The 16,353-nt window shown below is 39.8% G+C and overlaps 1 protein-coding gene across 1 annotated transcript in view; it reads right to left on the bottom strand.

Annotated features, from left to right (window-relative positions):
• Positions 1 to 5,956: 5,956 nt before the first annotated feature.
• The window catches only part of PRKCH (protein kinase C eta), a 285,052-nt gene continuing 274,655 nt past the window's right edge, over positions 5,957 to 16,353 (bottom strand). Inside the window, exons 13-14 of the mRNA XM_036736401.1 lie at positions 8,638 to 8,781; positions 5,957 to 7,195 (exon numbers count right to left, since the gene is read on the bottom strand). Of these exons, the coding sequence (XP_036592296.1) occupies positions 7,049 to 7,195; positions 8,638 to 8,781 (291 nt within the window). The 3' untranslated portion in view covers positions 5,957 to 7,048. The remainder of the gene's footprint in view (positions 7,196 to 8,637; positions 8,782 to 16,353) is intronic.

Genomic DNA, 16,353 nt, shown 5'->3' with positions numbered 1-16,353 from the left:
GTCATTTGGCCCTGGAGTCATGTGGTTAGCTGGGATGCTGATCTAAGTTAACAGGAAAGTGAAGGAAGCTTGCCTTATTGCCTTAATCGGACTATCAGTGGAGAGAGGAGCCAGAACTCTTGGCTTCATTTGGCCCTTGATTTTTTGGTCCCGTCAAACTACTGCTCTAGCTGGTTTTGAAACAGCAAAGTCAAAGATGTCTCATACAAAATAGATCTTGTTTTTTGGAAATAAGGGACTAGGGGCTGAAATAATCCCTGACTGATCCTTGGCTTTTCATTGCTCTGAGAGACTATAGAACAGATACAATGGCAAATGAGTGTGAGGATTCTTGCTGTGATAATAACTCACCTATGAAGGCTTACCTACTCCAGTCACCACATGAGGTAACCTTCCGTTTCATGTCGGGGCTGGACTTAGGTTATCCAGGGAAGAGTCTTTCAGATTTCTAAAAAGAAGCTTTCCCTGCTTCCCTTGGCATCTAACACAAGAGTTCTCAACCTTTGTGTGTGTTTGTATGCGTGTGTGTGTGTGTGTGTGTGTGTGTGTGTGTGTGTGTAGTGGGGGGTGGGCGGCTAGGTGGCACAGAGGGCCAAGCTTGGAGTCAGGAAGACCTAAGTTCAAATTTAGCCTCAGACGCTGACTATCTGTGTGGAGTTGGGCAAATTGCTTAATCTGTTTGCCTCAGTTTCCTCATCTGTAAAATAGGGATTTTAATAGCTTCTAGCTTGTAGAGTTGTTGTGAGGATTAAATAAGATACTAATTGTAAAGTGCTTAGCACAGTGCCTGGCACGTAGTAAGTGCTATCTAAATGTTAACTGTTATTATTGTGTGTGTCATGGACTTTTTTGGCAATGTAGTAAAGTCTATGGTCCCTTTTTCAGAATAATGTTCTTAAATGTATAAAATAAAATACATAGGATTACAAAGGAAACCAATTAGGTTAAAACGCAGTTATCAAACTATCAAACAAGTTCATGAACTTTAGGTTAAGAATGCTGACCTGACATATTGCTACTCTTCTGGCTAGGGGAGAAGAATCCTTTTCTTCCGAGCATCAATTAACAAGCATTTATTGATTACCTCCTATGTGTCAGTCTTGGGAGCGATACAGCAGTAGTCAATATCGGACTCTCTCATATCTGAATGATAGCCTCAGATCTGGTAGAAGGACCTTTGCAATCTGAGTATAGATACTGTAAATCTGTACTTCACATTTATTCACTAGAAACTGTCAGAATTCACATGTGATGGCAGTGCTTGGTATAGCAATGGAAATGTTTTCATGGGTATTCTCTACCTGATGAGGAAAGGGTGGTGGTGATAAAGGTGGGGAAATGATGGAAAAGTATTGGGGAACCTTCAGGCTCTGCCCATGTGTAAATCTTTTTACTCTTCTGCCAAAGCATGAAAAAGAGCTATTGTTCCCAGAGAAAACATGATCCATTCTCACCCACAGCATCTGAAGGAATCTGATCATCTTGGTTGAGTAATTGGCCTTTAAAAGGGAGATGACTTGGATTTTTTTTTAAAAAGGGAAAAGGAAAGAGGGTGCCAGATATACTCTTATAGGACTGAAATGAGTTAGAAGAGAGAAAAAAAGAATACTCCATGTAAGGGCAGAATAGAATCTACAGTATGGCTTTGGTTCAAATTCAAAAAAAGAAGAGAATATAATGATCCAGTCAGAGTTGACTTCTACCCTGTCAAACCTTCAGTTCAATGGTGGGTGAAGGTCACATAAGCAGGGGGCTCTTTTCTATTGGCAAAGTCCATGGGCTTATCTAATTGTTATCCTCAGACCTTGAAGAAATAGGTTATAAGGACCCAGTTTGAAGCAAGGCCAAAGACAATGAGAATTACTGTCTATTCTGTTTAAATCAATACTACCACATTAAACAATTGGGTGTGAATCAAAGGCTGGAAATAAATATGACACAAAGCTTTTTTACAGGGAACAGTCAAAGCCAAGCCTTCAGCTGGAACATATTCAAAGCAGCTTGCATTTAATTAAGTTAAAAAAATGATAAAGAGCTGAGGTTCTTGGCCACTTAAATTATCACTACTGCTATAAAATGCAGCTTACAAAGCAGGCTACATGTCTTTTCTTGCTTGCGTCTCATTTGTCAAAAGGTGGGGAGTGGGCCTGGTTAGGGTGAGGGTGGTGGCCCAGCACAGTGACAGTCACCACCATTTACATTTGTGGAGTTCTTTAACATTTACAAAGTGCTTTGCTGACAACCCAGCAAGAGTTGCTGTAATATTGCCATTTTGTGGATGGAGAAACTGAGGCACAGGAAGCTTAAGTGATTTGCCTTGGCCACCGAGCCAAGATTTTTATCTGGGTTTCCTGGCTCCACTTCTAGTGATCTTCCCCCTAAAACTCTTAGAGTCCTGTTCACTTGAGGAAGGGAAAGGGCCTGAAAAATATTGAAACTTTGAGTTTCCCTAAGTCCTTCCCACAAGTTCCTTTCCTTCTTGCTTCAGAGGTTCATCCCCTGATTGCATCATGGCATAGAAGGCTCAGTTTCATTCTGATGCTAGAAATTCCAGGGTCTTCATATACAAACAAGATTTCATGTAATATCTAAAAACTGGGGCTGAAAAATAAAGCTTTGCCTCACTGTTATTTTTTCCCCCTATTGTTCACAATTAAGAGAGCCACCATGCTCTGTAATGTTCTAAAACATTTTAGTTCGTCTTACAGTATATCCATCTGAACAGACAAGCCCAGGTAAAATGCTTCGTAGGTATTCTAACAATTGTTAGAATTACACTGTGTTGTGTAGGCTAGTTTACAGTAGTGAAATGAATTAAAAGATGGGGGTGGGGTGGGGTGGGGTAAGGCGGGAAGATTATGCAGGGTGTTGTAAGATTCCTCATTTAGATTCTGTAACTGAAATGGCCCTGAGTGAGTAATCACTGCAATTCCATCATGAAAGCCCTATTAACGAAGGTCAGGGAATCTGGCCAGCTATAGCTGACTCAGCATCTCTTGACTGGCTGGGTCATATTAGAACATCTCCTAATCCAGTCCTGGGCTGTTACTGCTGGGTAGGCTTAGTCTGATTTTTCTAAATTGTGAAGCAAGATTTTGGAGAGCTGATTACAAGAGAGTGGCCTTTTCACAGAAGAGGGGAATTAACAGTTTTCTCTTCCTTCTTATTCCACAGATGAAAGATGCTATTCCCCTCCTTTCTGTAAGAGCATGAAAAAGAAACTATGGCCGATGTGGTTAAAACAAAACAAAACAAGTGTCTGTTCCATTGTTAACTCAGCCCCCGGGGTAATCCCAGAAAACCTAACTTTACATGCAGTATGATTGGAGGTTGGTTCTAGAATTGGAACATATCTTAGAAGTCATCTAGTCTGATCCCTTCAGTTCTATGGATGAGTTAATCCAACCATCAAGCTCACAAAGTTTGAGGAGTTCCATATGTATTTACAATCAGAGGCAGCTAGGTGGTAGAACAATGGACCTTGAGTCAAGAGGACCTGAGTTCAGATCCTTTCTCAGACACTTATTAACTGTGTGAATCTGGGAAAGTCATTTAACCTCTGCCTCAGTTTCTTCATCTGTAAAATGGGATAAATCATAGCACCTACCTCCCAGGGTGGTTGTGTTATACCCTGAATTTTTCTTTTTGAGTTGCCATATTTTCCAGAAACATGGGACCCAGAGTATGTAGGAGGCCCTGAATGGGTCAAGGACAAAGCTACCCTGCCCCAAGATGATATAATTTGTTGTTTGCATTCCAAACTAGACTCCCCGTGTGTCCTCGGGAGCTGACAGGCACCAGTCAGTCTGCACGAGGCTGTGAAACTGCCTGGAGAAGTAGCTGAGCAGACTCTCCTATCTTCATGGTCTAGGGGTAGGACCCAAGAGTGCCACTTTTGCCATAGCCTTGCTTCTCCCTTTCAGGAGGGGTTTTGTCCTTTTCCCATCTTTACTGCATCTTACCCATCCCATGACACACCCCTTTAGGCGGAGATTTGTGTTTCCTCCTCCTTCTTTGGTTGTATTGTTATAAATATGCAAATTTATGAATGGATTGTGAATTCCTTGGGTTCCACATGCATGTTCATTCTTCTTGTAATCAACCTAGTTTTCAACATCAGTTTTGTGAAGTCGTGATTGCTTGTTGACAGTTGTGAGGACCAAATGAGATACCATTGGTAAAGTATTTTGCAAACTTTAAAGTAACATATATATGATTAGCTATTATCAATATAAGCAGTTTTCTTATATCGCCTTAACATTATTAATTCCTTATGGTTCCATGCACCTTCAACTTCATTACCTGCACAGAGGACAGGGACCCTGCTTTGAACCACCTTTAAAAAAATCAAATGACTAGGTTCAGAAGTCCACGAGACTGCATTTTTCCTTATTGTCCTGGTTAGGCTCTATTCTGATGCCTCAAGGGGGCATGACGATGATGGGTTCTCGAAGGTTATGCCAGCAGATTTCAAGTGACGGTACTTTCCACCAAGCTACAAAGGCTTTGAGTATGGGCCTGGCAATGCCTGTCATTTGAAGAGCAATCAGGCTGAGCATAAAAAGGCTTATCACCAGCTTGCCCATTAGGTGATTAATCTTTTCAACCACAATAAAAGAAACCATCTATTAAGGCATAAAGAGGTTGCACTCTGCATTGGTGGGGACAGTACGCACATCAACAAAATCCTATGATAATAGAGGCATTGAAGGAAGCCCAAGATAGTACAATCTAATGGGGAAAGTGTTTTAATGGTACTTGGAAGACTTCAATTCTTATCTATCTCCTACCATTTACTAGCCATGTGACCTATGAGACTCTTCTATAATTGAAGAGCATATCTTTATTTAAGCTGTTATGGGTTATTATTCTCAATCTATACTTCCAGAACAATTTAAATTGATAACAAAAGTAGAAACGGAGGCCTTCTGGAGCAACGAATGCAAATTCTTTCTTTTGGCTTTCTCAGCCTCTCACTGCTCTGTGATATTAGGGTGGTAAATGACTGGACTAGAGGATAAAGCTCCAAGATGGCAGGATTGGGACTTTCAGTGGTATGGAGAACTCCCAGATGAGGAAATTCCCTCTATCTATTCCAAATAGCACATTCTCTGCAGCTTCTTACAGTCACAGGAACTCTTAGTTTCTCTTAGAAGTTTAGGTTCTTAGAAACTCTCTTAGTCTTACAGAGCCTCCTAGAATATAGAAGTTAAGGACCCAGTGTGAAGCAGCATAAGTGATACCTGCTCATGGTCCCACTTCCAGTATATTTCAGAAGCAGGACTTGAACTCAGGTATTCCCAGCTCCAAGGTCAACTCTCTTATGTACTTATTTACAATGTCTTGTTGCTTCTCATAATGGCAGGAACCAGGTTTCCTTCTTTGTATCTCCTACAAAGCCTATTTTAGTTCCTTTCAAGTGAAAAGGAACTTAGTTTTTATAGATTTAGGGCTGCAAGGCACCCCAGGGGACATTAGGTAAACTGCCTTTTCTTTCCCTCCCCAACTTTACACATGAGGAAACTGAAGCCGAAGCAATTAAGTGACTTGCCCAAGGTCACACAAATATTAGGTAGCAGTATTGCAATTTGGACCTAAGTCCATTGACTACAAACAGGTTCTAATAAAGTGCTTGTTGAATGAGTGAATTTTTCTTATATGTAAAATGAAGACACAGCACAGTATCTTAGGAACTCAATAAATATTTGGTGAAGGAACATCGGCCTTGCTTAATTCACAGCATAGGTGTGGGAATAAAATGAAATAATGTGAATTAGACAACATATATTTTAAATTGTCCAAACACTGTCTGTATATAAGGCATAATTATTATCTAGCCTGCTGGGAAACTCATTTCCCAGTGGAGAATTCACTAAGCATGAGAAGGGCAATTACCAGGGGCTTGATCCCATTTCAGAACAGTGAGAAAAGATCCAAGTTTAGAACTCAGAGAATATCCTCACAAATACTTTGGCATATCTTTATTTAAACCCTAATGGAGTATTTAGTCGGCACACACATAATAAGATCTCCACTTAAACCATAATTTAAATAAACAACAAGAGTACAGGTAGAGCTAATAGGAGAGGCTAGGTCATTGCACACGGAATCGTCCCTCACTCACAGACACAAAAGCAGTTTTAAATCCAGCTGACTAGACACAAAAGTAAGTGGGAGTGTAAGGCCCAGTTTCTTTGTTTGCATGCACCTGCTGATGCTGAGCTCCCTTCCCTATTCCTTGTCCTGTTTTGAAAAGAGAGCCCTATCCTTCAAGGGGAAACAGTGGGCATGCAGACAAAGATGGTTTAAGGTCAAAGGCATTTCACAGAATGCAAACAATAATCTCATATTTCACAAACAGAATAGAGGAGAACCTTGTCTCAGTTATCATTTTAGAAACACATGTACAACGGGTAAAGGTGGTGATTGCTTCATTGTTGCTGTTAGGTTTTGGCTAGACTCTTGCACAGTAAAGTATTTTACATGGTAGCTCCACAGTCTGGAAGAAAGCCATTGAGTCCCTTGGAAGAGAAGAGCATCAAATTCTTCATCAGCAGGTAGAGCCTTTTTTTAAAAACTACTTCTCCCTGAATTTTCCCAAGTTGCCACCTGGTGCTGGTTCCATAGGTCTGAAATGCAGACAGTGCCAGGTTGTTTTGCCACTGCCTTATCAATGTAAAATGTCTGTTTGGCTCAGAAATGCTAAGATACTCCACTCATGCTCTCTGTAGGTCTTAATCCTTCCTTTCTGCTATTGCTAATTTCCCCCAAAACCCAAATTACCCTTCGGCACACTACTCTTGAGCCCAATACTTCAACGCTTAAGTCTGATTTCTGAATCAATTGTTGAGAGTACCACAGTCATTCCAGGGCTATACAGATTTATCCTCAAAGACAGGGTTGCACACATTCCATGGTATCCTTTTTCTTCTTCTGTATGTTCTTCACATTAAGGTAACGTTGTTATAAAATAAGGCTATGGCTAAATACTTCTTAAGAAGGAAATTCTTGGAAAAATCTGCCATCTTTTACATCTTTTCTCTTAAGGCTAAGATTGCAATTCCGGAGATACATAGGAAAAGTTTCTAAATTCTTCCTGGTTAATCATAGGAAGATGTCCCTCATCAATTGGAGTTAAAACTGGCTCTTCTCTTATAAAGTCAGGATCAAAATTACTGACATCTTCTCGGGATTTCTGTGAAACAAAAAGAGAACAAAGATGAAATTTTATGAACTTAAGATTTGAATCATCTTGCATTAGACTGGGCACATCCCAGAAATGTGAAAGAATGGCTTTAGAACTTTCATTTGACAATTTTATTATTACACTAGTGCATAATTACGATTAATAATCAAAATGCTTTTCAGCAGTGCTACAGAACTCTGTGTTTTCAATGCATTTAAACTCATTAAGTTACTAATCCCAAGAAAATCTTACTGAGTAGGTCAATGTTAGGCACCGAGGTTAAGAAACTTCAGCATAGTCACAAACATCAAATCTGCCAAGCCTTTGCTTAGCTCTTAATGCTCTGAACTATTTCTGCAAAATAGATAACAATAACAAACACTGTATAAGCATAAGAAGAGGGACTTTGTGTTTAAACTGTGCATCTCTCCCAATGTTGAGGATAGTGAAGATGCATAATAGGAAATGAATGCTTATTGTTGAAAGCTTTCATTGTAAGGCTAAGGGTAGGAAATAATTACCTACTGTCTTATTAATTAGCTGGCTCTCTACTTACTGTATTGTGCTGCCATGTACAGATTTTCGGAGCCTTCCTAGCTCCTCCACAATAAATGGAAGATAAAAGACATTTAGCTTTTCTTGAGGCTACTGGAGATGAAACTAACTACATATTTTATGCCTTTGGAAAGATCTCAAACAATATATACAGAGGCAGTTCTAGACTTTTTGATACCCTGTGTGTGTATGGGTCAAAATACTGTCATCCCTTTTCTCCCTTGTTCTCCAGTGCCTTATTCCCCCAAATCTTGGCCTTATTCTTTGCCCTGCTCCCCTCTCCTCCCCATGCCACCTAGCTCTTGAGCTTACCACAGGTTCAACAGCTGCCTCCCTGAGAGCTCCACCCTAGACAGCTGTGCATGGGGCACCAAGAATAGTGCTGTCACTATAGAGCACTTTCCCTTCTACTAGTTCCTGAGTTCTCCAGTTAAAAATATGATCTCTCTAATTTAAAAAACCAGAGACCAGATTAAGAGAACAAAGTTTAATTTTTTTTCTATTTTCCACAGGGACTTTGGAAAACTACAGAGCCTTCAGTTGTCAGGAAACACAAGGAAATTCTTGTACCAAGACTAAACTAGTCATTATCCAAACCATAGAACCCCTTGGGAGGTATGTGGGTCTTGGATCTGGGAGAATCTCAGGACAAGCAGAACTCAGGGAGATTTCAAATTGAGTTTGAGGAGCATGAAGAATGTGAAAAAAAGAAAGGATGTATACGTAATAAATACTAAATGACACCAAGCAAGAGGACTGTAACCTAAGGTGTGAAGGCTACACTATAAAGTGTGAGCTAGACTGGAGCATCCTGCCTGTATGACTTCTAGAGAATGTTCTGAGGCTTAATTAATGGACAAAGAGAGACTTTTATCATATTGCACTTGGACACTTACGATTCTGGGTCTGAAGGGTGGTTCTATTTGGCGCTGGTTCAGCTGGACCCAGTCAATTTCTTTAAAGAATGGATGTCTCAAGATGGTATGCTCACCACCTTGAGTCACACTTCCCAACCGCATGTTGGGGTTCTTGGTCATGAACTAAAAGGACGAGAGAGAGAGAGAGAGAGAGAGAGAGAGAGAGATCAATTTATATACATTTGGTGTGCTATAGATAGAAATATGTTGGCGGGGCAGCTAGGTGGTGCAGTGAGTAGAGCACTGGCCCTGGAATCAGGAGGACCTGAGTTCAAATGTGACCTCAGACACTTGACACATGTACTAGCTGTGTGACCTTGGGCAAGTCACTTAGCCCCAATTGCCCTGCCAAAAAACAAAAAAAAAACAAGCAAACAAAAAAAGAAATATGTTGGCAAGGCCAGAAAGGTCTATGGGAATCCTTCTGGTGGTTCCTATTTAGCTGGCTGCATTTTCCATATGCACTACACTGGGGCAGAACACACTCGGCACAAGTCATTCATTAAAAGTGTTAATAATATATCTATAGTCCTCACCACTCCCATTTCAGGTGGTCTGAGTCACCATAAAACTAAAAGAAAGTTGGAGTGTCCAGTTCTCAATTATGTAAACATTTTTTTTCCTTTCTAAGAAGAGAAACTCTTTATAAAGACTGCCTTTCTGTCTCACATTGTAGCTCCAGATGGGAGTCTCATTTGGGAATGGAACTCCTTTTTGGACTTGTTGCCTACTCTTCTGAGAAAAGTGAAATACTTGCCTTTCTTTTTCCTACTGTGATGTAACCGCAGAGAGAAACAGGTCTTTGTTTTGCATAGAGTAAGTCAGTTGTGAAAAACTTAAATAAAATAGAGTATTCTGGCTGTCAGGACAGCCAATTTGTCCTTCTGTCCCTTTAAAAGAAAGATACTACAGTTTTAGGTGGGAAACTTCTTATAAAATACTTTCTATTTGGGATTCTGGATTTAATGACTTTGAATCAGTTATTATATAGATAAAAAAGCAAAGGGAACATTCCTACATATTTCAAGCACTGTTTTTACATTTGTAAGTTGGATATCTTATATGCAAGTCTTTATAATTACAGTCACATATGGATTTTGGGCATCTTCCCCCAATACAGAATCTCTACTAATGTGCAAGGAATTAAATTCTATTCCACAAAGTGGCCAACAAAGACATTTACTTATTTCCTGACCAATCTAGTCTGGGATCCTTGACTTTTCATGCGCAGACTGTGATTTTTCAATTATAAAGTGACTAAACCAAGGCTTTATAACTGTTTTTCCCTTTCAAGTAAAAAGAAAATCCTTTCAGATAAATTACTTTAAAAAAACAAACAAACAACGGAAGTGTTCCTTAAACTAGGACATATTAATCCCTCCCTATTTAATTTGAGATTACAAAACAGAATTTTATTCCATGTTTAGAGATGTGGTCCCTTACTGAACTCAGCCATGGTTGAATATTCAGAAAACTTCTTTAGGGTCAGTTCAGTCAGTCAATAAGCTTTTATTAAATACCTACTATGTGCTAGGTACTGTGCTAAGATGAAGAGACATCAAGTTTGGAGAATGCCACAGCATATGCCTGAAATTGTGAAGACTATAGCTTTGTTTCACTGGAAAATGATAATATAGGGAGGAGAAAGGGAGAGTGGAAGACACTTCAAAAACTTCTGAGCAAATCTGAAAGGAAGAATCTTGGTCAGAATGTTAGGAACCTTCAAAGAGGAGCTAATAAAGAAGGTTATTGATTGGGTTTAATGGCTTCTCCCTCCCAGGGGCAAGAAAACAAAAGTCATAGGTGGAGGTACATTAAATACGGGACAAAACATAAATGCCAAGACCATGAATCACAGGATATTCTGACTGGGACATTCAGAAACTCATCAAGCAATTAAACTCTAGTTAAACATAGATTAAGGAAACAAATCTCTTATAGTCAAATTTAGTCTAGAAGGAGTTCTGGATGCATACTGGTTTGAGTTTAATGAAAGCAAGCTCATGCTTGCCTCATCTGAGAGGAGAGTGAGACAATTCTTAAGATGGAAAAGTAAAATAAAAATTAAGTGGAAAAAATCCAAAAGATCTTTCCTCAGAAAGCACACCTAGATAAAATTCCCAATAGAACAGCTTTCATTTCTGAAGCTCACCAACAAAGAACAATCCAAAGACTCAGCATATGGGGAAAGGAAACACTCCCAGATGGTGTATTTGAACTTCTTAGGCCTGCCAATTAGGGCTGGTAATTATGCAAAAAGAGGGTGCCCTGTGAGAGTTAGGGTACCACTTGTTCTTTATATCAGATGCTTGTAGAAACATTATATTACTACATATCCTGGAGTGACCAAAAGTTCCCATTTTTGAAAGGCTGTTTCCCTCTCTCTCCCTGTCTAGGCCACCCCCACTCTATTTGCCCCTTTTTTGTCGGGGGAGGGGTATTCAGTTCTCTGAGGTTACAGGTGGGAGGTGTCCCTATAGGTAGAGATGCTAGGAGTGGCTGGTTACAGCTACTCCTTCTTCCCCAGAAAGGTTTTGAGAGTCACAGGTAGCCTAGCTCTAAAGATTGCAAGAAAATGTCCCCTCTACTTTTTGGATAGGGTTCCATGGGAAAATACATGGCATCTGTGACTTGTTGCTTCAGGGAGAGGCAGAATTGGTATTTCATTAGATTACTACTTTTCCTTACTGTTCTAAGATGTTCTGACAAACACACACACAGGCACGTTCCCCACCCCCAGCACCACACAATTTTGAAAATGCAAAGAAACCTCTTTTAGCTTTGATCTCCTTGAGAGCAGGAGCTGTCTTTTGCTTTTCTTTGTATCCCTGGTGCTTAGCACTGTGCCTGGCACATAGTGGACATTTAAGAATTATTTTTTGACTATTACCATGACTTTTTAAAAATTTTAAGGTAAATATATTTTTGTGGTTTAAGTCAATGCCAACTCTTCACTCATCCTCCCAAAATCCATCTGTTAAACAAATTTCAACTAAATTTTTAATTTATTCAATTAATATTTCTTAAATACATACTATATGTAGAATATTTTGCTAAGTTCTGGGGGAAATTACATAAAACATGACCTCCGATATCAAATGTTTACTGACTGCCAAGTGGGTACATGGTATGATGGCAAGAATATTTGATTTGGAGTCAGAGAACCTGGATTCAAAGTCTGCTTGATACTTGTGTGATCTTGGGTAAGTTACTTAAGTCAAGCTAACAAAACTCACATGCCAGACACTGTGCTAAATGTGGGGCATACAAAGAAAAGTAAAAAGTTGGCACTCTCAGGGAGTTCATGGTTTAAGGTGGGAGACAATGTGTAAGCAACAACGCGCAAAAAAGTTACATAAAGGATAAATTGGAAAAAAATCACCGGAAGGAAGGCATCAGTGTTAAGGGAGATCAGGAAAGCCTCTCTGGAGAAAGTGAACTGAAGTTGAAACCTGAAGGAACCCAGGGAAGTCAGGAAGTAGAGGTAAGGAAAGAGAGAATTTCAGTCATGGGGGTCAGCTAGTGAAAATTCACAGTGGAGAGATGGAGTATCTTGTGGGAGGAACACACAAGAAATCAGTGTCACTGGATTGTAAAGTCCGAGTAGTAAAGTGTAAGAAGACTGGAAAGGTAAGATGGGACTAGCTTATGAATGGTTTTAGAAGACAAAAGAGGATTTTATATTTGATCCTGCCAGTATTAGAGGGCTCTGGATCTCAATTTCTTTATCTGGAAAGTATTGGAAAGTAAGGGGAATGAACTAGATAGATTCTAGGATCCCTTTGAGACCTAAATCTAGGAACCTATGATCCTATGATTTCTATCTGGAAGGAACCTTTTGGAACAGCTAGGCCAGTTTCTTCATTTAATAAATGAAAAATAAAGAAAAAAGAAATCAGGTCCAGAGAGGTATAAGGTATTGCCTATGATCATGTAGATGGAAAGTAGGCTACCACCACTAGAAGCTTTGGGATGATGCAAAAATGTATAAGACTAAGTCCCATTCACTAAAAGCTCACAATTTAGTAAGGAGGATAAGAATTTCAATGCAGTAAAACAAATAATTCTAATACAATTTATGTCAGACAAGCTCTATGAGAAAGGGATATGTATAAAATTTTAGGAATTATCACTTATGACAAGAGGGCTCAGGATTCCTAGAAATGCTAGCATTGGGTCTAAAGGATGGATAGGATTTTGATTGGTAGATTTTAGGGGCAGGAAGACATTCTGTGACAAGGGAACTTTGTGGCAGTATGCTGTTGTTCTTTGTCCTTCATTCTTGAAGAGGACCATGACATCAGGAAGGTGATACCATGACTTGCAAGTGAATTGGATTTAAGTGAGGGAGGGCTGTGCAAAGTCACCAGCCTCACTTTCTTGTCTAGAGCCATTTGGGTCCAATAGCAAGATATAGATCAGGATGACTGGAGGTGGCCCCATGCAGTGGGACACCTTGGCCTTTTCAAGTTCTCACTTTGACTGAGGCAACACCCATTCAGTGATTAAGGCTAGGTAATAACTGAGCCAAGGAATGGTCCCTTTTACCTAATCAGAAAAAATCAATCTTCCAGGGAAAGACCCTCAGGGCTTCTGGCCAAAAGAGAAATAATTACTATTTACATTCACTCTGACCATCAGGGCCCAAAAAAATGACCATTAAGTGGGGCCTGGGTTGTGACCTATTGTTGGCCAATAAACAAGGCAGTATATAGAATGAAGGCAAGAAAGGACAGACTATTTTGAAAGAACTGCAAGAATTTGGTTCATCGGAAACCTAGTGCATGAAATAGCAAGTAGATTAACTGGGAAAGGTTGATTGGGGCCAGATAGACATTAAATGTCAAAGGAAAGACTCTAAATTTAATTCTGTTGGTAGCAAGGAACACCTGAAAATTTTTCAGCAGAGTAGTGACACAATTTGAGAAGTGTTTTATGGAGAGGCACCATTTTAAACTGGAAAGAGCATTGGACTCAAAGTCAGAAGACCTAGGTTCTAGTCCCAGCTCTTCCACTAATTAGCACAAGTAAGTGACTTAATTTCTCTGGACTCTGGTTTACTTATCTGTAAAATAAAGAAGAGAACATAGAGGTCACTGAGTCCAAACTCCTCACTTGACAGATAAAGAAACAGCCTCAAAGTGGAGGGGAGGGAGAAGGTGAGGGAAGGAGGAGAAAGTATTTTGCCAAGGTCATGTAGATGGTTAGTAAGCACAGCAGAAATTTGAACCTATGTTCTCTGATTCCAGATCCCATGTATTATAACATATACCATCCTTTCCAACCTCCAATTTCCATTATTCCTCTAAGATCCTCTTGGATAGCACAATGGATAATATACTGAAGTCAGAAAGACATGAGTTCAAATCAAGCCTCAGATACTCACTAGCTCTGTGACCCTGAGCAAGTCACGTAATCTCTGTCTGTCTCAGTTTTCTCATCTGTAAAATAGGGATAATAATAGCACCTACTTCCCAGCGTTGTTCTGCAGCTAAAAACAGATAATATATGTAAAGTCCTTTGAAACTTAAAAGCATTGCATGAATATTAGCTATTAATAGCAGCAGCATCAATCTATATGATAGATCAGACATGGGAAGAGAATAGAAACAAGGAGTCCATTACAAGAACGGTATAGAGTAGGTAGAATACTGGACTTAGAACCAGGAAGACTAAGGCTTGAACATGTCTTTGACCCATTATAGCTGTGTGGCCATGGGAAAATCACTTAACCTTTCTGAGTTTCAGACACCTTGATTATAAAATACAAATAATAATACCCATGATACCTGTCTTAGATGATTATTATGAAACTCAAGTGAGATAGAAAGCATTGTACAAACCTTAAATTAGTGTACAAATATTATCACCACCATCATCACCACTAGTAGTAGTTGTAGAAGAAACGTAAAGGAAGGGTTATTGGAAAGACCTGCTAACTGGCTATAAAAAAAATAGAAGATGAGCTTTAGATTTCATTTTGGGTGACTGGTAGGATGATGACTCCATTAACAAAAACATGGTATATAAAAACATGGAATAGGTTTTGAGGAGAAGATGATCAGTTTGGTTTGGGGACATGTTGAATTTGAAGTGTTGATGGCATAATAGGTATGGATGTCCAATAGGTAGTTGGTATAGCTTTGAAGGTTAAGAGAGAGGCTAGAATTAGAGAAATACATCTGAGAGATAGCTGAATGGAGGTGATAAAGTTCTGGGAGTAGATGGAATTGCCAAAAGAAGGCTGAAATAGAGCCTTGGAAATAACTATATTTAGGGGCAAGAGAATGAGAAACCAGATCAAGAGCTAAAGAGTCTTCAGAGGTCATCTAGTCCAAGCCCATCAATCTAAAGATGAGGAAATTGATGCTCAGAGTGAACTGACTTGCCTGAGATCACACAGATAGTCAGTAATGGTGATTAAGATGGATGTGGAAGCAGTTGGAGATTGAGTAGTCAGAGGTAGGAGTTAACTTGGGTTAGTATAGTGGCAAAGAAGGCAAAGAAAAGAATTTCTAGGAGGAAGGATGATTAGCAATTCCAAATTCTTCAGGACTGAGGTCAAGAAGGATGAAGCCTGATGTAATGTCTTTGGAATTGTCGACTGGGAGATTATTTGTTATTTCTAAGAGCAAGGATTCAGTAGAGTGGGGAAAGAAGCTTGGTTGTAAGACACTGAACGAATAGGTGTTAAGGAAGAGGATGTGATAGATGCAGACTGCTCTATACCTACTTACTACTAAAAAAAGGAAAGAAGTGTTAGATGCTGGCTTAAAGAGACACTAGAGTCAAGAAAAGGGATGTTATTGGTCTTTGTTTTTAGGTTAGGGCAGACTTCAGCATGTTCGTAAGTAGAAGGGAAGCAACCAGTGGAGGAGAGATTGACAGTGAAGGAGAGCAGGAGAGCAAAGGATAAGTCCTAGAGGAGATATGAAAGTTAAAACAGAGGCAGAGAGATTTAACCTTGAGGAAAGGGAGGAATACTCTATGTAGCAACATATATTTATTGAGTATCTACTCTGGATAAGGCTTTGTGGGCAACACAAAGATGAGTAAGGCACAGTTCCTACTCTCAAGGAGTTTATGGTCTAGGAAGATGAATGGTAGAAGCATGGGACAGGACTAAGAGGTAATGAGAGAATAAGAGAAGTACACAACACAAATGGTGCAAGGTGGAACATGGAGCCTTACAAGGGAAGTACAAACCAATACTACAAGGTATAAACACAGTACTCAGGACATAGCAAGACCTGAACCACTGCTGGGGGTGGGGGGTGGAAGTGGGGTAGAGTGGTGATGAGGATTAGGGAGCACTTTCTGTAGGAAGTGGCATTTGATCAAAGGAGCCACTGCCAGGTTTTGAATAAAGAGAAGCTGAAAGACAGGAGGTCAGGTTATCTGCTGAGAATAAGGCAGGTATGACTAGGATTAGAGATTTGAAAAGAGTGGAAAATTTGAAACAGCTGCTGTGGGGAATGATGAATTATGGAACAGGTTGATAGATCCAGGTGAGTTCAGATAAAATGAATTTGTGGTGGAGAAAATGAGCATCACTTTCTCCAGGAATACTTCCACTTGGTGTCAAGGGCAGAGAATGCAAGAGGCAGGATCTACCTGAGCTTAGGGATGGGACAAGGCAGGTATGGTGGAAGATTAATAGGTAAAGGGATGTAGGGTGCCAGCTAAACACTTTTG

This window comes from Trichosurus vulpecula, chromosome 8 (genome assembly GCF_011100635.1).
Source record: "Trichosurus vulpecula isolate mTriVul1 chromosome 8, mTriVul1.pri, whole genome shotgun sequence".
NCBI lineage: Eukaryota > Metazoa > Chordata > Mammalia > Diprotodontia > Phalangeridae > Trichosurus > Trichosurus vulpecula.
This window is presented reverse-complemented; position numbering and strand designations above follow the sequence as displayed.